Source organism: Tursiops truncatus, chromosome 6 (genome assembly GCF_011762595.2).
Source record: "Tursiops truncatus isolate mTurTru1 chromosome 6, mTurTru1.mat.Y, whole genome shotgun sequence".
NCBI classification, from domain to species: Eukaryota; Metazoa; Chordata; class Mammalia; order Artiodactyla; family Delphinidae; genus Tursiops; species Tursiops truncatus.
In genome coordinates, this window is record NC_047039.1 from 15,617,926 (window position 1) to 15,640,656 (window position 22,731).

A 22,731-nucleotide genomic window follows, 5' to 3' on the forward strand; every position below is an offset into this window, starting at 1 on the left:
TATTCATAGGAAGGATGACTAGAGCATTGCTTCAAGGCTTATTGCCGGGCCACTAAGTCCCGAGTAAGGTGGCTGAAGCCAGGTCCTGGGGTTAGTGTCAGACTACTGGCATGCAGAGCTCTGTCCTGGGGTTTTATGAGGAATTCCAGAGCTGGTGTCATATCGCTGGTGCAGGGGAGCTAGCTCCTGACACAGTTGGGTGTGGGGTCTGGGGTGTCCTGAAGCTTGTGTTGGCCTGCTAGTGGGCAGGACTGGGTCCCAGCTGTTCCCAGGACAGGGTCTTGCCTGCTGTGTACAGTCTGCAGGATTGTGGTTTTCTTGCATTTGGTGTCTGTCCCCTGGTGGGTGAGGCTGTCCAGAGGCTAGTGAAGGCTTCCTGGAGGGCAGGGCCCCTGCCTGCCCACTGGTGGGTGGAGCTGGGTCTTGGCCCTCTGGTAGGCAGTGTCATATCTGGAGGCACACCTACAGGTGTCTGTGGGCTCAGGAAGTCTTTAGGCAGCTTGTCTGCTGACGGCTGGGGCTGTGTCCCAGCTCAGTTAGCTGTTTGGCCTGAAGCATCCCAGCACTGGTGCCTACAGGCTGTTGGGTGGGGCTGGCCACCCCCACCCAACTCATTAGCTCTTGGGGCTCATGAGCTAGAGGGAGGATCCCACAACGATGCCTATCAGCACCAGTGTCCAGCAGTAGAAGGAGCTTCTAAGTATGGCTGCTACCAGTGTCCATGTCCCCAGGGTGAGCCGCACCCATGCCCTACCTCTCTGGGACGTGCTCTAAGACAAGCAAGTAGGTCTGGCCCAGGCTCCTATCAAATGACTACTTTTGCCCTAGGTCGCGGTGCATTTTATGAGATTTTATGTGTGCCCTTTAAGAGTGAAGTCTCTATTTCCCCCAGTCCTTTGGGACACCCAAAATTAATGGCCCTGCATGCCTTGAAAGCCAAATGCTCTGGGTGCTCATCTTGCTGGTGCAGGACCCCTGGGCTGAAGAGCCCGATGTGGGGCTCAGAACTCTCCTGTGGAAGAACCTCTGCAATATAATTCTCCAGTTTGTGGGTTGCCCACCCAGGAGTATGGGACTTGATTACACTGTGAGTCTGCCCCCTCCGACCCATCTCATTGTGGTTCCTTCTTTTTGTCTTTAGTTGCAGAAGATCTATTCTGGTAGGTTCCGATCTTTTTCATCGACGGTTGTTTTGCAAATAGTTGTAATTTTGGGTGCCTGTGAGAGAACAGGAGCTCAGGGTCTTTCTACTCTGCTATCTTGGTCAATCTCAACTGCAATCTTGTTTTGAGAATAAAGGCTTGCAAGCTGGCTTCCCTCTGTGATTCTTCCTCTCCTCCATCTGCCCCTCCCAGCGCTTGCTGGGAGGTTTCCTCACTTGACTGCTCTGCCTAAATAAGGAACATGCATGGCAGTACCCTCCGCTGAGGGACAGTAGACCACTTTCTCTTACTTTTAAAAAGATTTTGTAACCACCTCAGCCCTCCTTCCACCCCACCTATCTCTGTAGTATTCCAGTCGTGGCAAGATAATGTTATGGAAGTAGTCATTCTCAAGTTTTTGGTCTTTTCCATCTCAGAACTTTGTGTGTCCCAGAGTGGTATGGCTGGGCCCAAACTAGAATTGGCTGAGTATTTAGATATGTTCAGGGCATGGTGTTCTAGTGGAGTTTGGTAAGGGTCCTGCCTCGGTGGCCTTGGTGCTGCAGCCCTTTCCCTGTTCCTTCCAGAGGTCACACTTTGCTGCCCCTCCCTTCCCTGGAAGTCCGGCGTTTCCTGCCTTTGCTGTTGCATCTGTGGACACTCTGCATTCATCTTCAGAGGGGGAAATAAATGAATTATTGCCAATCATGTTTCACCTCACTTGTTCCTTTCTTGGAGGACTACCTTAAGTGCCCATCTAAAGTATTAGCCTTGTCAGTGTTTGTCATGTTTATTTATTTAAGGTAAGCTGAATGAGAGCATGAAGTTGTCTTTTTTGTTTTATATCCAGTCCAAATAGCACCTGACCCACGATAGGCACTTAATAAGTGTTTCATTAGTGGTTGGGTATCTTTTCATGCTCCTCTCCATTGGAAGTTCCCAGCTCAGAAGAGTTTGTTGGAAATATCAAACAATACAAGAAAGGCCATTAGGTACAAAATATTCATGTGTTTATGAATTCATGACCAAATTAAATATGCAATTTTATATAAAAAGAGGCGTGTGTGTGTGTGTGTGTGTGTGTCCTCCCCCATCCTACTGTTCTCTGGAGCAGTGCTGAGTGACCCGGGTGCAGGGGTGTGTGTTCTTGCTGTGTGACCTGCTCCATCCTTCCCCCTTTTATGCCTCGGGCGCAAGCTCGCCCTGCATGGGTGTCTCCTGCTCTGACTCTGGATTTCCGGGCGCCAGGTTCCTGGGGGACTGGAATCCAGCCCCTCCTCCCTGCCCTTCCCCTGGGGGAGGGACCCCAGCCTGGCCCAGCTTCCCCACAGCCTCCGCAGGTGATGTCTCTGGGCCACACCTGGGCCTGTTGGGCTCCCTAGAGGTGCAGACCGGCTCTGACAGAGCTGCTGGGAAGTGGGGTGGGGCCCTGCTTGCTGGGGTCATTCTGTGACCCCTCACCTGGGGCCTCCTGCAACTCCCAGGCCACCTTCCCTTTCTCTCCCCGCTGGCCTTTCTGCATCCTCATCAGTGGGCCCAGTGGCTCGGCCCTGCAACCTCTTGGAGCCCCAATTCCCTTGCCATTGGACCTCAGGCCCTGGCTCTCCCACCCACCTAGAGTTCCCGGGAGGCCCCCCGGCCCTCCTCTGTCCCCCTCCCCACAGTGAAGGTGCTGGGGGCAGAGCTGCACCCCCACCTTGGAGGCTCCCCTTCTGCCCCGCCCACTGCTCCTCAGGCTCGCCCCGAGCTCGGCGGCAAGGAGCTAACCGGCCACTAGAGGGCAGCACACGTCTGCTTTCCCAGCCCGCCACCTGGAGAAGGACTTGGAGGGGAGGCAGCCATGGCCTCCAAGTCTGGGGCTCCGACAACACGGGGCACAGTCACTCTAGACCCGCTTGACCTGCCACCTCCTGCTCCTTCTCTTGATGAGGACTTAATTTCAAATCCCTAGGTCTTGGCACCAAAAAATTGATGCAGAGTTTCCACTGTTTCTGGGTTTGCTCTATCCCAGACCTAAAACCAGCCTCTTGGTGGTGGAGCCCACCTAGGGCCCTGGGACCGAAAACCAGTTCCTCTTCCTAAAGCATCTTTCTTAGACGAGGTGACTCCTGAGCTCTGAGGCCAGGAGCTCAGTCTCTCTGGCTCCACCTTCATCAGAGGGACTCCGTCTTCTAAATCTACAAAGGGTGTGGGGAGTGAAATACGAATCAGGATTAGAAAATGTGGAGAGGGTCAGTTGCGACCCCAAAGCTACCGTCTTAATCCTCCAGTCCTCCAGTCTCCTCCCTCCTCTTCTCTGGACTGACCTTGGCTTCGCTCCTGTTCAATTCCATTTTTTCTCCTTCCCTTTTATCACGAGCCAGCACTGAGTGAGGCCATGTGCTATGATCCTTCATTACAGGGCCTCCTATTCTCCATGTCAGTGCCTTTCTCCTGACCTTTGACCCCTACCACACCCCATCCCTCCAACACATTCATATGTTATGGAGTTACCTGATGAAGGTGAGGATAGCCTGATTCTCATGATGGGCGAACGCATGGCTCCAACGCCACAGAGATTCCTGGGCCCACCCTCCCCACCCCCGAAACCTCATCCCCAGCATGCTGAGGGCATGCAACGTGCTGCCCAGGGTCAACCAGCAGGGCCGGAGCGTCCTTGGTCACAGCAGCCGGTGACACTGATTTCCTGAAAAGCACTGGAGTCAATTCTACCTCCTCAACCGTTGCCTCATCCACATGGGGAACCCTGTTTGGCTTTATAGAAATGTAAGCCATACAGGGACTTTTCTTTCTTCCTTTGAGGGCATAGAGGCGACAACGTTTTTGTTGGTGGTGATTCTGTTCATTGTTGTTTGGGGTTTTTTGCTAAATTCACCCCACGAGAAGCCGTGCTAACCAGAGGCAGGGGGAGGAGCCCAAAGGAGCATGGGATTGCTGTACCCAGGCCCCCATCACTCCCTTCCTTCTCTCCCCCTGTTCCAGCTGTTTCCTTTCGTTTCCATCTCCAAATCTGAGTGGTGAAGGAGGGTGGAGAAAGAAGTTTCTCATTGCACCAAGAGGCGCTGCTTCTAGGCCTGCAGCTCTAAGCAACCTCTGCCGCCCTTCTCGGGCCTGGATGCCCACAGCCCTGGGAGGGATGCTGGCAGAGGGCCAGTCTTCCACTTGCGGCCTCTGGCAGCCGCACCCCAGGGTGGAAACCTTGAGTTGGGTTCTGAAGGCTTAATTTCTACCCTGACTTCTCCAGTGAGGATTTGAGTAGGGTCCACGTGCAAATGCCCACAGAACATTTGCAACCCTCTAAGTCCACTGATGCAAACACACGATCAACGGAGGTAGGACCCTGCCTGCTCACGGCCGCTCACGGGGAGGAGGCTGCCTCCGCAGACCAAGACACACGGCCTCACGGCTGGGAGAGTTTCCCTTGGATTCTAGGGTTCTCCAACTCAGAGACCAGAGGCCACAGCCCTCAGCCCTTTCCCCGCTCCCCACCTCCCAGGAGCCGTCTCCTGCCCTGCTGTGGAATCGGGACCTCTCCCCGGGCGCCTGTTCCGACCCACGAGGCCCGGCTCCTTCCTCTCTCTGCTGAGCTATGCTGGGTGGTGAGAGCAGCTCCTCCCCGTAGGGTCCCGGTTATGTGAGTCCTTTGTCCCTGGAAGGTGGAGGGGGCGATGCAGAAGAGCCGAGGGGCAAGAACAAGTGGGGGCAACAGCAGCGGGGTCAGAAGAGGGTGGCAGCATCTCAGACCACAGCCGAGGAGGAAGATGGGGAGGACGAGGAGGTGGCTGAAGAGGCCGGCGAGGAAGGGCTGTTCCAGAACAGCCAGCGCCGCTTGGGCTGCCGTCTCAGGTGGAGATAGTCCTCCTTCTGACGCTCCTTCCGGGCCCGCTGGTAGTGGTCTTCCTCCTTCAGGTACCAGACAGGCGGCCACCGGTGCTTCTCAAAATACTCCTGGTTTTCTGGAGCAGAACGCAGTAGGGTTTGACGAGGAGGATGTCAGGAGAAGGGGCAAGAGGGACTCCCACCCCTGCCCTGCTGCCACGGGACCCGCAGACGGCCTTCGGTCCTGCAAGGACCACATCCCTTCACAGAGCCCCCTAAAGAGAGTCAGGTGCCCAGGGAGTGGGGCTGACGGTACGTGCCGGGGAAAGGCGTTCCCACTTGTGTTATTCTTCAAAGACAGAGGGAAGATCCCCACAGGGCTTTAGTGTGTGCTGAGAATAAAGCAGGCTGAGGCAAAGTAGGGGGGAGAAAGGGCAAGCAAAGCTGTCGGCAAGAAGATGCGCGGCTTGGCTGGGGTGACAGCAGAGGTGGCGGCAGAGCTGAGGTTTCCAAGGCAAGTGGGGATGGGGGTGTTGCAGGAGGTCAGACGGGAGGGAAGGCTGGACTGAGGGGTTTGGACCTATTCTGGAAGGCCGGGGGAGCACCACGGGAGTTTGGAACCGGGGGAGTGATGCGATTGGAGCTGTGCTTTAGAAAGAAAATGCTAGAAGGGTGAAGAGGAGAGAATGGGGGTGGGAGAACTGGCAGCGTACAGCGAGAAGCTGCCAGCGGGGAGGGGGTCACAGCAGAGTGGAGGGCGCCCAGCGAAGACCTCAAGACGGAGCGGCAGGAACTCGGGGAGGCCAGCGACACCTCTCCCTGGAGCCCATGCGCTTCCTGTGGGCCCCAGGACCTGAGACGTCAATTAAGCAGAGGCCAAGCTGCAGGGATCCCAGAGGATACCCAGACCTGTGCTGCCCAGGCTGGGACTTGTGCCCATTCCTAGGTTATGAAATTAATGTCATGGGTCACGAGTAGCATTAAAAACAACTGAGGTATTTTTCTATATGTGTACTGGGGTCACAAGGTAAAATGTACTGCTTACTGTGGAGTCTGATCCAAAAAGGTCTGAAAAATACCAACTCTAGTCTGACTGTGCTTAGGAGGAACAGAAGCCCAGAGGGGCAAAGTGAGTTGCCCAAGGTCCCCGAGGGAGCCCTGCCCTCCACGCCAGCACTTTTCCGGGGCCCCCCTCTGCCTGGCCGGATGCACCTCTGCAGGCTGCTCCCCACCCACAAGGTCAAGTTAGGCCCAAGGGTCTCTGGCAGTCTCCGGGTGCCCTGGGGTCAGGTCAGAGATTTGGACCCAAGCAGACGGAGGAGCACAGGTGCAGCCGGGGGTGCTCACCTGGGGACATGGCCTTCATGTCTCGTGGGAACTTGCGACACACGTTGTTGTAGTTGGTGCAGATGTGGTGGAGACACCAGTCAGCCAACTGATACGCGCAGTGGAACTGGGAACAGACGGGAACGCGTCTGTGCTGGGACCCCAGGGGCGGGGTCTGCACACAGACATCTACAGTTGCCTTCAGAGCCAAAGCTTTGGCACAGGTGGGCAAAGGCCCTGAAGTCATAAAGACTCGAGAGGTACCTCGAGAGGCAAGGCCACACAAGACCGTAAGGGAATGACGCTGGATTTGCTCCTTGGCACTGTCACGACCACCACCTCACCTCCGACCTGTCCCTGGCAGCCCCAGAAATCCACATTCCTATGTGGCGGCATCCTGCTGTGTCTGCCCTCCTCAGATACGACCCCTCGTCCTCTCCGCTGTCAGGGGCCGAAGCAGCCTGCACTAAGGTGCTGACGACCAGGCTTAGAAAACTGACTTCCCAGGTGTGTCTGCCATGCTTTAACTTCGTAAACTAATCTTTACTGGTAGAATTTCTGGCACCCGGAGGGCCAGTGTGGGAGATTTTGCTTGCCTGTTTGGGAACATGGAGGTGGGAAGTTCATTTTAGAGGGAGAGTCCTCAGTGTGCCTTAAATGACCTCAGCAGGCAGCAACCACGTCTATACACGATTCCGGGCTTCCCTCCCCTGTCCTACGGTTTCCTGAAGTCTCTGTCCCTTCCCCCGCCACGGCCAGCCTCTCCTCTTGGCGGGGTAGGGTGCATCCTCTGGCCTGGAGGATGAGATGGGCTCTGCCCACTCAGGGAACCAAGTCTGACAGTGGGTTCCCTTCCTACCCACCACCTCCCAGCCCCTCCCCATTCGCGGCCAAATGGGCAGGCAGAGCCCAAAGCTGAGAATGTTGGAGGGATTCCTTCCCCTGCCATCCTACCTGAGCCAGTTCCAGGAACACAAGGACGTCCCCATCGATGTCCACCATCATCTGAGTTGCTTCCATCAGCCCGGTCACTGTGTATTGCTCTGTGACACACACACAGCCAGGAATGGGCTGAAGGACCACAGGAGTGGACAGGTACTTGCTTAGCCCCCCTGGCAGGGGCCCATCGCAGGGCAAAGGGGTGAGTCCCAACAGGCCAGGAAAGGCCACAGGAGATATAAGTCTGCTGCTACCAGTGAGGAAACTGGGATTAGAGCAAGACTTTCCAGGTGGAGTGGAGGTGGGAAGTGAAGGAGATCAGAATCACCTAAAAGGGTTTTTCAAGCTACGTATGTTGCACCTAGTAGTTACATGGGTGGGGTGAAAGCCCCCGCCCCCCAGAGCAGCCACTGAAACTGACGGGAGAGGGTATTAAACCTCAGGTTTGCTGAGAACTATGAATTAGAACTAAGGATTAAACCAAGCTGTTCGTATTGATTTAAATTTTGTAACAAATTGTGTACTGACCTTGCATTTCATGTTAAAACGTTTCTATGGAAGAAGTAAACACTCTTAGTCCTGAATTTTAACTGTATCACTCTAAACTCATAAAGTATTTTATCTTTAAAAATATATTTCCCAGCTCAGTCCACGGAAAAGACCTAGAAACAAGAGCCATCCCAATAGCAAAAGCATCTCTAATGCACAGATTGCAGCCTTGAAATCCCATTTCCAGCTACAAGAAACCAGGACTCCTTAGAGAAACGGCTGATTCCAGGTCTGGGGCAGGAAATGTACAAGAGGAACCTGGAACACCTTGTCATTCCTGATAATCAGAAAGCTCAGAGACTCTGCAGCCAACTTGAAGAGACTCCTACAGGCTAAGGGAGCAGTAGGGTATTTGAGCTTCCATAAAGCTTCCATTTGAGCTTCCATAAAGCTAATTGCAGTTATTTGAGTATGTTCAAATCTGAGAGTTCATAAGCATACTTAATAATAAGGAACTAACTGGTCACTCTCAAAGGATGATAGGAAAACAAATGTATCTTGAAAACTGGTAAATAAAAGAATCAAGCATTCACCTGCCTGCTCTACATGAACTACACCACTGGGTAAATGAACGGTAGGTGAGGGCAAGTTTCTCTCTTTTTAGAAGTGTTCCAACAGATAAAGAAAAAAATGACTGAATTGGAATATTACCATTTCACAACACCTAATAAATTAATGGATCCAGGCAATGACATTCAATGGTTGCTAACGTCACAAAGAGAGAGAAAAGCAGACAGTCTATGCTTCTTGATGAAAAAGAGAAACAATGTATGAAGTAGTCTTACCGAAAGAAAACTGAATGTGAATCCGATCTAGCCTCTAGATCCGATGGCCAGTTTACAGGAAAGATGGTGTACTATAGAAACGCAATCAGTAAAAAAAATCTAGATTTCCTAGATCAGTGGGGTTTTTCCAACAAATTGCAAGGGAAAGTTTTTTCATGGACAAGGTACTTAGAGATTAAAAAAGAAAAAACGTAAAGGATATATAAAAAATAAAATCATGCTATAGTGTTGAAGGATGCACATTTGGATGATAAAACTATGAGGAAGTGTAAGGAAGTGAGGCCATAAAAAAGAGTAATAGGCAGAGTGGTTCCTCCTGGGGACGGGGGAAGGGCCTGTGGTTGGGAGGGACAGGTGAAGGGCTTCTGGTATGGCCGGCAAGGGTCCCTTTGCTTTGTAATACTTCATTAAGCTGACCATATATTATGTGTATTTGTGTTATATTTAACATTAAAAAAAATTTAAGCTTGGGACTTCCCTGGTGGTGCAGTGGTTAAGACTCCACGCTCCCAATGCAGGGGGCCCGGGTTCGACCCCTGGTCAGAGAACTAGATGCCACACGCATGCTGCAGCTAAGAGTTCACATGCCACTGCTAAGCCACAACTAAGGAGCCGGCAAGCCGCAACGAAGGTGCCCACGTGCCATAACTAAGGAGCCCACCTGTCACAACTAAGACCCAGTGCAACCAAATAAATAAATAAATGTTAAAAAAAATGTTAAGCTTGAATTAATAACTTCATAGGAAGCATATATCACTAAACACAAAGCACCACTTATTACACCGTACTTGGCATTTTCCACTGACAAGGTACATACACAACGCATTTTTTAAATATGTTTCTTGCACGTATGGCGCATTTCACTGGAAAAGTCATTCAGTGTTATTTTCTAGAAGCCTTTCCACGCAGCAGTGATTAACATGTTTCATCGCTACCTTGTGAAAATTACCCATGTGTGCTTAACCGATGGTGTCTATTTGACTTGTATCTGATCGCCTGCCATGATGAAAGAAACTTAAACACCTTTATACGTTTTTTTTCACGTGGGTCATTTCTTTGTCGACAGCCTTTCGAACGTTGAATTACTCGGTCTAAGCGTTTGGACGGTTTTCTGTGCTCTGGGAAGGCCGCAGCACTTTCTCATGGATGACATATTGCTGCAGCTCTGGCCTTTATTATTTATTTATGTATTTATTTATTTACAGGCCACACTGTGTGGCATGCGGGATCTTCGTTCCCCAACCAGGGATCGAACCCGTGCCCCCCTGCAGTGGAAGTGCGGAGTCCTAACCAACCACTGGCCCGCCAGGGAATTCTGCAGTTGTAAGCTTTAGAAGCCTGTCTCTCGCTCCCTGCCCTGAAGCCCTTGGTGGCCCCTGGACTCCCTCTGCAGAGGGGGTTGAGCTCCTGAATGGTAAGGCTCAGCTCTTCACATGTGGTTCTGATCAATGATTTCTCCCTTCTTCCTGGGACCACGTCCCAGCTTCCAACTCATTTCTCATCATGGGATCACTGCTTCCCTCATAGCTCAGTCCCAGCCTTGATCATCTGCCCAGGGCCCCAGCAGCTCTGACACCGGGTCCTTCCCTGAACCTCAGCTCAGTATCTGAGGCCCTGCTCTCTGCCCCCTGACCCGCCCAAGAATACTAACCTCGACATCAACACCAGTACAGGTAGCAACGCCGACACCAACGCAATGCAAATGTCGACTCCAACATCAGCAGACCCCAGACACCCCTCACCGGGATGGCGGCATCTCTCCTCCAGCCCTTGGACCCTGAGCTCCTGCACCTTGGTCTCCCTCCTGCCTCAGTCCCTGCTCCAACCCATCTCTGAGGTTGGTCCATCCTGAAAGCTGAGCTCGAGCTCTCAGGATCTACAAGGAATAAAGGAATTAGGAGCGGCAGGTCAATGTTTGCTGTCTTATTTCTAGAAGAAGAAAGGGAAAGTGAAGGTGGAAGAGAAGAAGGAGGAAGAGGGAAAGGAGAAGAAGGAGAAGGAAAAAGAAAGGAAGGAGGAAGGGGAGAGATGAGGAACGTGTTCTTTTCTTTTCGACTTCTTAAGCTTGCATGAGTTCGGCCAAGCTAATAAGAACACCGGGCCCTGGCGTCTGCTGGAGACCACTTTGCTGGGCCAAGATGCCCTCTGGAGAGAGCCTGTAAGGTGATCCCACCGAGCGCCCCTCTCACATGTTTCTTTACATCCATGTCCTCACCCAAACCCCAGTACGCACCGACGTATTTCACTTTATGTAAACGTATTCCCTGGGTGCTCATGGCCTGTCCCCTAGGAGGAGACAGGTGAGAGAAGAAATCACGGCTCCTGGGGGTCCCCGACTCCTCCTCCCGGGAGGCCCCGGAGCTTAGTTACCTGTGAGGGCGACCAAGTGTGGCAGGCAGAGGCGGTTGGCCAGGATGATGAGCTTCATGTCGTCCAGGTCGGGGCTGGAGGTGAACATGCCGGTGTACAGGTATTCCAGCACGGCCCTCATGCAGCTCTTGCTCGTGTAAGGAAACACCACCTGCGGGTGGGAAGGGATAGAGCAGGCTGCGGTGAGGTCCAGCTTTAGGGAAAGAGTAACTCAGTTCCGAGGAACTCAGAAGACTCTGGCCCACCTAGCTGGGCTACTCCAGGCAGCCACCCCTTCGCGGCCCCTGGACCTGCTCAGAACCCCCCTTCCCCAAAGGCTGGTCTCCCACAGCAACAGCCTGTGCTGAGCCCAGCTGCTGAGCACCTATGAGCAGGGCTCCAACAGCTTTTTTTTTTTTTTTTTTTTTTCGCGGTACGTGGGCCTCTCAGTGCTGTGGCCTCTCCCGTTGCGGAGCACAGGCTCCGGACGCGCAGGCTCAGCGGCCATGGCTCACGGACCCAGCCGCTCCGCGGCACGTGGGATCTTCCCTGACCGGGGCACGAACCTGTGTCCCCTGCATCGGCAGGCGGACTCTCAACCACTGCGCCACCAGGGAAGCCCTCCAACAGCTTTTAAAAGGACCTGGACTCTTGCTAGCATCCTTCCGGCTTGGAGGGTGTGTGAAGGAGTCCTTCTGGTCCCCTGCACCAGCCCCTCCCAGCCCTTCAGGGAGCAGTGTAAGTGGGATGCGAATGAGCAAAGCAGACATCAGATGGTGTCTCCGGTCTGCTTGAAGCTGCTGTTCTGGGCCTCTGGGATCTCTTCAGAGCAGAACCAACACAAAAACTGCTTTCTCATCAGACGCCGGCCTCTCCAGGCTACACTGGGGATCTGCTGGAGCTTTACAGCTGCTTCTGTGGTAGTGGTGGGCCCCGCGGCTTTGGAGAGTCCCCAGCCTCACACTTTTGCACATCCCAACCCAACTCACGCTTCAAGGAGCACAGACGACTCAAATCTGAACCCCTCCACTTCGCCTGCCGGAAGGACGTCCTTCCCAGAAATTTTAGGAAATCCCTATTCTGTATCATAGGACGCTCTGCTGCACTGTTCTTCGTCTAGCTTTTCATTCAAGTGTTTGCTGAGCACTGACTAAGGGACCAGCGCTGAGGAGGGTACTCAGCAGAAGTAAAAGACCTAGTCCCTACACTCAAGAGAAACCACAAACCAGCTGGGGAAACGGGGTGTGGACCCTCAGAACTTGAAGTCACTGCACAAAGAAGGACCTTGTTAATTGCAAGGCTGAGTGATGGACAGTCAATGTTGCAGGAGTTCAGAGAAGATGGAGAACAGGGCCATGGCCTGGGCTGCTCGGCTTGGCTGGGAGAATGGAAAGGCGAGAACAGACTTGAGAGAACAGACTGAAGAGGGTATTTCTAAGGACACACTGATAGGCGCCTTCCAACTCTGTGTTTCCAGTCTAGGTGCCCAAGAAAGCAGCGGTATCAGTGAGAACAGGGGGTTGGAGTGGCCCTGATTAAGGGAAGGGTGATGGCATGAAGTGTTTCTTTCTAGTTTCTGTATTCTGATGCTTTGCAGTTTGGGGCCTTGCTGACCCTAGAGGGACTTCCTAGAGATAATGAAGGCCTCCCCTGAGATCATGCCTTTCATATGCAAACCAAACAATCCAGAGCCCACACCCCCAGGTGTCGCCTTCATCTGCTCTCACACTCCAGGCCACTCTCCCCCTGCCCTAAGTACCCCAGGGCCAGGTACCAGATGACTCAGGACAGCCCCTATGCCCCAGAGCCTGATGAAATTATTCAAACTAGCCAACCCTAAGCCTGTTTACCCTGCTTCACCTCTTCCTTCCCAGGGAAGGGACAATAAAGGCTCCTGCCCACAGTCCCCCTTACTCCCTCTGCCGCATGACCCAACCTGGTGCTTCCCTGCATGTCCCCAGACGCTGTGTGTGCCCCTCCCATTGAGATCTGTGAGTATAACAATCTATCTTTTTAATGGTAGTTTTTGCCCGATCTGTTGGCTTCACCATACCTCAATTATAATAAAACCTACATTTAAAAACAGTGATGGATTCAGTTTGGGACAGACTGCATATTTTTCTAGTTATTTCACGTGCGTCCAGGAGAAAGCAAGGTACAATGTATACAGCCAAGGAATCAGAAGTCTTGAGTTCAAGTCCTACCCTCTCCTTTCTACTTACAGAGCTTTGCATGAGTCGCTTAACTTCTCAGGTCCTCACTTTCCTTACACGTGAAGTGGAAGGCTACGCTATAAGAGTCTCGTGTGAGACAATATAAGACAACGAATCGAAAGTGTCTTCTCAACTGTAGAGTTAAGATGTTACCGTATTTCCCTAGCCTGGTATACTGGAAAGTCCTTGGCTGTGGGAACCATCTCATAAACTTCTCTCGGGCCCATCACTCAGTGACGAGCACACAGTCAAGGCTGAGGAAAGTACCATTAAGTGACAGATGCCTCAGATGGGAAGGGAGTAAGTCCCTCTCTTTCCCAACCGTTCCCATCCTAGCCTTACCTCCCTGGTGGAACTCTCCACAAACGGCCCCCCAAACATGGCAGCCATCCAGTCACAGCTGGAGATCAACAGGGGCTTGTGGGCGCTGATGGCGCCGTCATCCAGGATGAAGGTCACATCTGTCCGGGTGGAGAAGAGGCATCACGTGAGCACGTGGGAAAGAACGTGGGACACCCAACCCCAAGGGTCAACAGCGCGCCCAGACAACCTGCTTCCTTCCGAGCCACAGGCTGTGAAGCACAATGTGACCACGCTCTCAGGCTGGGGACGCTGGGCTTCAGGGGCAGAGCCACTGCATCTCCAGGACATCAGCAGCTGAGATGACTTAGAATGCTACGTGGACCTCAGAAGGCTCCTGGAGGGAACTCCCCCGCCTTCTGGACATCAGCTCCTAAGCACGTTCCGTACCTGAGAAGGTGCCTTTTGCCAAGCACTCCTTAACCCGGTTGGTCCGGCGGACGTGGAAGGCCTTGGTGATCTCCTGGTTCATGAAGGCCTCATTGTTGAGAATGTTGGCCACCATCATGCGCAGATCAAAGACCTCGAGCAGCTCAGCAATGTGGGCGATGTGCATAAGGTCCCGCTCATTCTCGTCCAGCTCCCCTGTGTACAGGTACTTGAGAACAGCCCGGAAGGGCCCCGGCTGGATGGAGTTGTCCATTTTCACCACCACCATCAGCCGGGATTTATAAGTCAGTGGATCCTCTGCCATCTCTTCCTGGATGCTCACAAAAGCTCGGCTCCAGGAAGATAGCACTCGACCCCTCCCAGGCAGGTACCCTGTCCCATTGCCCCGTAAGATCCCATCGCTAGTTGAAGCCCGGAGCCCAGCGGGCCCGGAGCCCCCACTCTCCTCCACGCTCTCGCACACATCAAAGCTGGCTGCCCGAAGCAGGAAGTCCCGGCCGTGGTGGTGGTGGTGATGGTGGTGGTGTTGATCAGGGTGACCCCGGTGGTCCTCCGGGCAGGGGCCCCCTGACCCTGAGGGGCCCCCCAGATCCCCCTCACTCAGGTCCATGAGGAACAGGTCGTAGAACTTGGAGGAGGAAGTGGAGAGGTAGATCTTGTGGGCAAAGATGCGCACACGCTCCTGCAGCACCAGGATGACGTCCGCGCACAGTGGGTCCTCCAGGAGGTGGGCGGGGCACTCCTCGCTGCTGGAGGGGGGGTCGGGCACCACAATGATGGGGGGAGGCGGCTTGGGGGGCAGGAAGGGCGCCTGCAGCAGAGGCCGCTGCACATTGCGGAGGTGGGACTTCCAGAATTGCAGGTGCCGGCGGGAGATGAGCGCTGCACGGATGGCGTTGTCAAAGACGTCCTTGATGCCGAACTGGGCCACCACGCTGGTCTCGTAGTAGGGGATGCCCAGTTCCTTGGCCACCTCCCGACCCTTCTCCGGGGGAAGGATCTCATTGGGCTTGATGGGCCTGGCAGGTTCAAGAAGGGAAGCCAAATTCATGTTGGTGGTAGAGAGTGGGGGCAGGGAGAGGTAGCTCTCCAGCGCCTGTCTGTTTTTCACCAGGCTGGAGGGTCTCTGCTCAGGATCTGTGTCCTAAGACCCATTCCTGCCCTGCTCATTTCCACTCCCTTTCTCCTCCGTCTCGCTAAATCCTACTAGTCCTTCAAGGCTCACTTCCAATCGCCTCTTCTTCCAGGAAGCCCTCCATATCTATGCCAGGCCCTGGTGATCTCCCCAGCTCAAAACAGTGGTAGCGATAACCACCTGTCTGGCAATTAACATGCAACATTCCACGTTGGTTTTTAACATTTTCACCTATCAAGTTCACCTCCCAGCAAGATTATAAGCTCCTTTCATGCAAAGACTCCCTCTCCTTCTCTCCTCGTGATGCTTAGCCCAGTATGGCCCACTCAGTGTAACAGATGGATAGCTGGATGGATAGATGGATGGATGGATGGATGGATGAATGAAAGAATGAGAACTCTTGTTGTCTCCCTACATGAGCTCGCTTCAAATGGAGGGAGAGATGTGAGGCTTAGTGGATTCCCTCAGGACTGAGCAGGAAGCCTGGAGACACGCCCCGCACCCCATCTGCCACCTTCCCCTCCCTAGGCCCCAGCACCCCCTACCTAGCCAAGGGTCTCCTGGCCCTATTGACAGCCTCCAGGTCGGCGTAGCGCAGGTCCAGCTGGCAGCCCACCAAGATGACAGGTGCTCGGGGGCAGAAGTGTTTGATTTCTGGGTACCACATGGTCTTGACATGGTGGAGGGAGTTGGGGTTGGCAATGGAGAAGCACAGAACCACCACATCGGATCTGGCGGTGGGAGAGTGAGGTTACAGGCAAAGAAAGCTAGTGGTAGGTTACCTGCCCCTGGAACGAGGGAGAACACACATACCCGCCTGCACCCGCTACACTGCAGTCCCACGTCTGTCATATGGATCTGCTCACACGATCTTACCCAAAACGTGTAATAATAGAACCTCTAGTTTATGCACCCCTAACTTAGCATTTTAGAGCTTCCAAAGACTCTTGTTTTGACCTCACAGCTCTCTTGTGAGTTAGAAATGACCACTTTTTACCATTTCATCTGCGAAAACTCATCTCAGAACAGCAGAACAGCTCTCCTAATTGCTCAGAGTCCCAGAGCCACTGCTTAACAGGGTAGGACTCAAACCAGGCGTCCTGATCGCAAGCCACCCAGGCTGCCGCCCCCTCACGGGTCTGCCCGTGCTGCTTTCTGCACTCCTTCCTGCCAGGCTCAGGGTCACAGAGGCGCTTCATACCTCGGGGAAAGCAGGGAAAAGCCATCCACTTGGCTCCCCGCAGGCAGCCGGGGGCCTTCCCTACCTCCCATAAGCAAAGCGACGGTCTTTGTGGTGATCTCCAAAGGTGTCCCAGAGGCGGAGGGACACGCTGACATCATCTACCACGTCTCGGGAACGTTCCAGCACCTGTGGGGGCAGGGAGGGGGACAGGAATCTAGGGCAACGGTTCTTGGAGGCCCTGCATGCCTGCTCACTCCTGAGGGTCCTGCAACATGGGGGCTGGAGGGACAGCCAGTGCCTCCCAACGTGTGCCTTAAAACACCTTCATCCAGGTGCCATCTCTGCAGACTCACTAACAAGAGCTGGCCAGGAGGTGAGAGACTCTCAGAGGGCAGACCGTTACGGCAGTGGACGGGATCTCTCAGGGAGCCTGCCCTTGTTCCCAACTGTACCTGCCAATTGGACACTTCCAAGCCTCTGATCTTTTGGTATCGTTAGCTGGCAGCTTCTTCCCTACCGCCAGCTCTCATCTCTCCAAAGCACCACCCCTTTCCCCCTTCAGGGCTCCCCATTATTGGGGGCTATGATTACACAAGATGCTACGCCCCAGGCACCAGCTCAGCCGTGCAAAACACAAAGGGCCAAGGACCCCTCCCCTGGAGGGGGGCACTCCTCTCAGGCCTCCCTCCCAGGGCTCCTTGCTCTTCAGCTGCCTCCACCCGACCCCTAAGGGGCTTCCATGAGCTAGGCACAGGCCCCGTTTGGAGTGATCCCTGGGGAAGAAGCCCAGATGCGCGGCGCGGACGCCCAGCCTTACCTCCTGACACACCCGGTACTGGTCGATGGCCCAAACTGTGGGCACGTGGGTGGCTAGCAGCTGGTACTGGGTGAGGGTGGCATTGCAGGCCCGGGCACAGATGAGCCTGGTCTTGCCCACAGCGTTGTCCCCCACTACCACGCACTTGATGGTCTCTACGTTTGGCCTTTCATAATCCATGTCAGAATCCATTAATTGGGACCTGAGGGACAGGAGAGAAGCGGTGAAGACAGCTATGCATGCCAGCCCCTGGAGGGCCGGGGCCAGCTGCTCTCCTCAGCCAGGGCTGCCCCCTCTCCAAGCATCGGAGCGGAGAGGAGGAGGAAGGAGCGGGCGGCTTTCTGGCCAAGAGCTCTGCAGGGGCCGAGGAGACGGGAGCCCCTTCAGGCTGAGAGGCGCAGCTCCACCAGGTGAACCTCTGGTCTCCCTCCTGTTGCCGCCATCCTCCGCTGGGGCTTCGGGATGCGGGGGATGCCTGAGAGAGATACCAAGGCGGAGTCTGCCCAGGGCCAGTCCCCACCCTCCCGGGAAGAGAAGTGTCTGCCTAGGAAGCTCAGTCATCATCCGCGCTCCTTCTCCAGCCAGCAGGGCTGTGGCAGCAGAACAACAAACAGCTGAGAGAAGCGGAGTCACGGCCAGGTCCCCACCCCTTCCCAGCATGCCCGAGGGCAGGGCCGCTTTAAAATTTAATGGACTTGTCAACGCTGGGCAGCAGCTCTCCTGGCCTCCACCTTTGTCCCTCTCCCTCTCTGGTTGTGGATTTCCAAGCCCCAGCCTGCCCATGGCTATCCTTCAACCCCGGCCCCCTTTATGGAGATGCCAGAGTCCTTCAGCCCAGGCTCTTGGGGCTGAGGGGGCTTCTGCATGCACCCGAGCAGTCCACAGGCCTCCCCTCTCCTCCTCTGGGTCTGTCCCGTTGCCTACGTGGCTCACTCAGCAGCAGGCCCCGTTTTGAGATGGCAGTGGGGGTAACTACGGGCCTGGGATGATACACCCCATGGCTAATAGACCAGTGGGCCTTCCCATCCCCTACCCAGGCCTACCCTCCAAGCATCCTGCATCCAGTTTCAGGGGAAGTGAGATACGCTCCTTTCCACACTTCTCCTTCCTGGGGAGGAGTATTCTCAGGCTGGAAGCCCCCAGACACTGGCAACCCTGGAAGGATGCTCGCTAACTTGACTGCATGGGTAATGGGGAAGCAGAGAGTCAGAAACTTGGGCCTGAATTTCTGGGCAAATATTTGCCTTAGTTTCCTTCTGTGTTGGGTAGAGAGGAAGTGGCTTGCCCACCCACAGAGAGGGATTGCTCAGATTAACAAACAGAAGTCCCTTCTGTAGTCAAAATGTCATGTCAGTGTTTAAAAAGCTGTCACCAGGAGGGGGCCCTCGGCTTGAAGGGGCTCTTGCTGGCAGCCTCCCAGTTGGCATCCACCTCCTGGAAGAGTGGAAGAGAGAGGGTAGGGGTAGATGCGGGCGTTACTCGGAAGCGTGGTTTTGCCAGGGTCATTGGCCTGCCCCTGCTCACATTCCCTGTGCACCTGAAGTCAGCTGGGGGTTGGAGCAATTTGGAGGAATCCTTCCTAGGCCAAGAAAGGCTGAGCTCAGAGGAGTCCTGGAGGCTGCCCAGGCACCCTCACTGCTGAGCCATCCAGCCCAGGAGTCAGGCCACCATGCTGGGCTGTAACTGGATGCCAGCAGGCAGGAATGCAGACCTGAAATATCCAAGTAACGATGGCAACTGGGATTTGCTCGAGTAGATGCATCTCAGCCACCTAAGCAAAAAGTACAGCAAGGACTTTTCAATGAGACAAGCGTCTCCCCCTTGGAATTTTACAGGATCTAAACAACAAGGGGTCTCCGTGCAGGTTCCCCCCCACCCCCCGCCAGTCTCCAGCGCAACTGTCTGCCTCATTCCTTCTCCTTCCTCTGCCCCTGCTCGCCCTCCCCAGCAAGCAACCACCATTCTACCGACCATCTTGCCTCCCCGCTGCTCTCTCTCCTGAACTGAGGACCGGGAACCCCATGTTGACAGCTCCTGGTCTCAAGTCAGGCAGTGGGGAGGATGTGTTGGCGCTAGGAGGAATCTTCTGGGTTGTGGTTTCTGTTTTATGGATGGAAGAACAAAACAGATAGAATCCCAAATACAAATACATGCAGCTGTAGGAGAAAGAGAAAAACCTACTAGCCCACAGAACTTCTTTCTCGAATTCAGATTCCAGCAGCATGGAGGTGTGTAGGCAGAAGGGGGGGATGAGGAGGTACGGAGCAGGCACATCGGTTCTTACATCCAGGAGCAGCTGGATGGCGAGGAGGATGTCAGAACACCAGCAGAGCAGTTCAGTGCTGGTCCAAGATCATCGAGTCTATGACTCAAACACTCAGGCACACCTTATGCACCTCTATGGTTAAGTAGGGGACAGCTAAGCAACAAGCAGGAGAGCGACACTGTGCTGTGAGTTTAGCCAGCAGACCTGCTGGGTGCAGCTCCAGCTGAGCAGCCCCTCCCCATTCGTTCCCCAGCTGCCCCTGAGGCCTTCTCCTGCATGTCCTTTGACCTCCTCCTGATTTTTATCATCATCACCCACTCCACGCCTGTGCCGGCTGCCTGACTGGCAAACTTCATTGTCAGATCTGGGAAAGGGCAAATCACTTCACTCGTCTGGGCCTCAATCTGCCCTTCTGGAAAATGGGTATGAGGGCTCCCGGAGAAAGTCTCCTGAATCTTGGTAAATCCATGCCAAGAGAGCCTGGGCCGAAAGGAGGTATTTGCCTTCTTATGTAATGTGGTATTATATAATGCTGGATTACATATCTATATGTGTAATTATATCTCTCTTTAAGATACACACTGGCCCAATTAAGCCAGCAGAACTCTTAGTCTAATCAGGCCTGTCTTTAAAAGGACCTGTACTGGAGATATGGTGCCATTGTCAACAGTAATGTAATTTTTGCTCAAGAATATTGCTACTTTACTGTATCACCGCTTATGTACAACGGCACAGCCCACTCAGTAAGCTTCTCAACTTCCCCTTTCCTTCTAGCACTCTCTCCTTCAATGACTCTAGACTTTTCTGCACAATTGCCTCATCCCCATTCCTTCTGAGCCTCCTGGCCAACCTCCGTACGCTACGGCTTCCTCGCCACCCTGCCCTGGCTATCATGACCCCCAGGCCACTCCTTTCCCTCAATGATTCCAGCGTCACGTAGGTGTTCCCTTCCCACCCCAACCCACAATCCCTGTTCCCTTCTCCAAAAACAGCCTCCTGCCCACTGCTCTCCCAGCTCTTTGAACTCAGGACAGGCCAAAATGAAAGGTGTGCTCAGATTAGCTGCAACACTCACGGGCTCCCAGTCCCACACCCACACACCTACACACACTCTTTGCAGAGCCCAGAAAAGCCCCTCTTTCCCTCCCACAGCTGATAGGAGGCTTGTTCATCTGTAGCTGCCCTAGTCTGGTTGTCAAGGAAACAACAGAATCTCCCTGGGAGCCTGCTTTGTCTCCTAGCAACCAATATCCCACATCCTGCATCTTACACAAAATACAAAATATCTTGAAAATGAAGGTAAAAATCAAGGAGGATGTATACGATCAGGAAGAGAAAAGCAGAGAGGGTGGCCTTCCAATTAAAAGAGGCCACTGACATTGTAACATGGGGGAAGGCAAAGAGATGAATCCCTCCACAGGCCCGATGGGCAGCGGGGCCCAAATGGATCCTGAATGGTCATATTAACAAAAAATGCAAGCCTAAACACAGAATAAGCCTCTTCAAACATCAACAAACAGCCCTAAGGATTTCTCCCAGTAGTTTGCCAGAACTCAGACGCACAGACTGCAATGGAGTGTGTTGAAAGAAACATCTCCAGAACAGCGAGCAAAATACATTCCATTGGTTTTTAACGGAAACATTTCCACCACTCTGGACCTTTTTTCCTGCACGCTGCTCTGCACACACATACAAAATAAAATTTTTTAAAAATTTTAAATGGGGAAGGGGGAAGGCCACGACACGCCACGGCAATCAAGTCATCTTCCCTTCCCTAGATAAACCAAGAAAATGTTAGTCCCCCGCCCGCTAAGACCCCAGCAGCCGAAGCTATAGCCCAGGCAAGAGCGGAAGCCCAAGGGAAGTCAGGAGGGGCGCAGACAGGGCCCGGGAGGACGCAGAGCGGGGAAGCGGCGCGTTTCCAGAGGCTGCTTGCAACCCAGCCATAACAGAAATTAATCATTTACTTACACCGCTACATGTGACGGGGTAATTTCTAGTGTAAGGAACACATCTCTTCCTGCTAAGCACGCTCATTTTAGTGAAATGGCTGGGGTCACTCCGCGCGTGCAAGTTAGGACGATGCCGGCGCCGTCGCGCTGCTGCCGCTCAGGTTCCGTACCCGGTTCGCGTTAGATCAAAAACTCTTACAGAGAAGCCCGGGCCGGACGGCGGGCAGGGAGCGGCCACGCGCGCGGCACTGCAGCCATTGCCTCTTCCGGATCAGCATCTCCCCGCGCCCCCGGCGCCCCGTGTCATGGAGGCGCGCCGGAGCCGGGCAGCTGGCCGGCCGCTCCGACCTCCGCGACTGGGCCGCGCCGCCGCCAACGGTCCTCTGGCTGCGGAGGCTGGAGGCGGCGAGCAGGAGTGGGCTAGAGTGGCGAGGCCGCCACTGCTACGCGCCCGGGCCCGCTCCGAAGGCGCGGCCACGAAGACGCCTAGCGCCGCAGTCCCAGGGACCGCTCGCGACCTCCTTTTTTCATTCACAAAAAAGGGAAAAGGGAAAAAAAAAAGAAAGAAAGAAGGCAGCAAAAAAAGGTGGGGCAAAATCGTACCCAGGACGCCAGCCGTGACAGGTGCCGCCCATCTCGGCGCTCCGTTGGTGGAAAGGGGGCGGTGGGCGGGGAAGGGGCGGAGAAATAAGGGGATTGGGCGTCTCGGAGGCCCCGCCCCCTGCCCCGCCTCGCGACGCCGCTCGCTCCTTCTACTCTTCCCCCCACCTCCCCGACTCCGGGAGGGAAGCGGCGTAGGGGGTCTCGGCTCGCCACCCGTGCTGGGGCAGCGTCCCTCTACCTGGCGAGGATCAAAACCGCACTGGACTCCCACGGGGTTCCCCCCTTTCCTCCGGGAGGCTGAGAAAGAACTCCTAGAGCATCCTAGTCCGCCCTGAAAGGGGTGCGAGTTAGGGAAGGGAAACTCGACATTTTTGCCTTGACCCTTACTTAGCCCCAGGCATCCACCGCTTCCCATGGGAAAAGGAAGACAGCGTTTCCTCTGCCGTCAGGGTCGTTCTTCTGGCATTTGAGGACCTTCCTCCCTCCATCATCACCCCTGCAGCTACAGCCTATGTCTCCAATTTCCATGCCCTTTAATGAGTTTCAGGGTGGGGCCCTGTACCATCTGCACCCGTTTCCCATCTAAGCCTTCCCCCCCCCTCCCCCGCCCCCCGTCCCTCTTCTCCAGCAGGCTCCACTTCCATCCCACATTCATCCTATTGCCACCTGGCGTTCACCAGTATCTTCTGCCCTCTGAAAGAAATGCCACGAAGACACTAGCCCTGGAGACGTTACCTAAAGCACCTTTGGGCTCTCTGTCTCAAAATTCTGTAAAATAGATTACAAGGGATGACATCTGTAACGTGAGTGGTCCTCAAAGGAAGTTTCCATGTTCAAGGCTAGTTTGATTATGAGGATCTTGACTGCTAGTAATTACGGTAGTCAGCTCAGTCTGGTTTTATC

At 54.3% G+C, this 22,731-nt stretch overlaps 1 protein-coding gene across 1 annotated transcript in view; it reads right to left on the minus strand.

Annotated features, from left to right (window-relative positions):
• Positions 1-1,913: 1,913 nt before the first annotated feature.
• The window catches only part of RHOBTB2 (Rho related BTB domain containing 2), a 30,328-nt gene continuing 9,510 nt past the window's right edge, over positions 1,914-22,731 (minus strand). The window contains exons 3-12 of the mRNA XM_073805835.1: positions 17,008-17,209; positions 16,273-16,376; positions 15,553-15,738; positions 13,873-14,891; positions 13,465-13,583; positions 10,931-11,081; positions 7,242-7,330; positions 6,309-6,414; positions 3,636-5,098; positions 1,914-3,319 (exon numbers count right to left, since the gene is read on the minus strand). Coding sequence (XP_073661936.1) covers positions 4,881-5,098; positions 6,309-6,414; positions 7,242-7,330; positions 10,931-11,081; positions 13,465-13,583; positions 13,873-14,891; positions 15,553-15,738; positions 16,273-16,376; positions 17,008-17,209 — 2,194 coding nt within the window. The 3' untranslated portion in view covers positions 1,914-3,319; positions 3,636-4,880. The remainder of the gene's footprint in view (positions 3,320-3,635; positions 5,099-6,308; positions 6,415-7,241; positions 7,331-10,930; positions 11,082-13,464; positions 13,584-13,872; positions 14,892-15,552; positions 15,739-16,272; positions 16,377-17,007; positions 17,210-22,731) is intronic.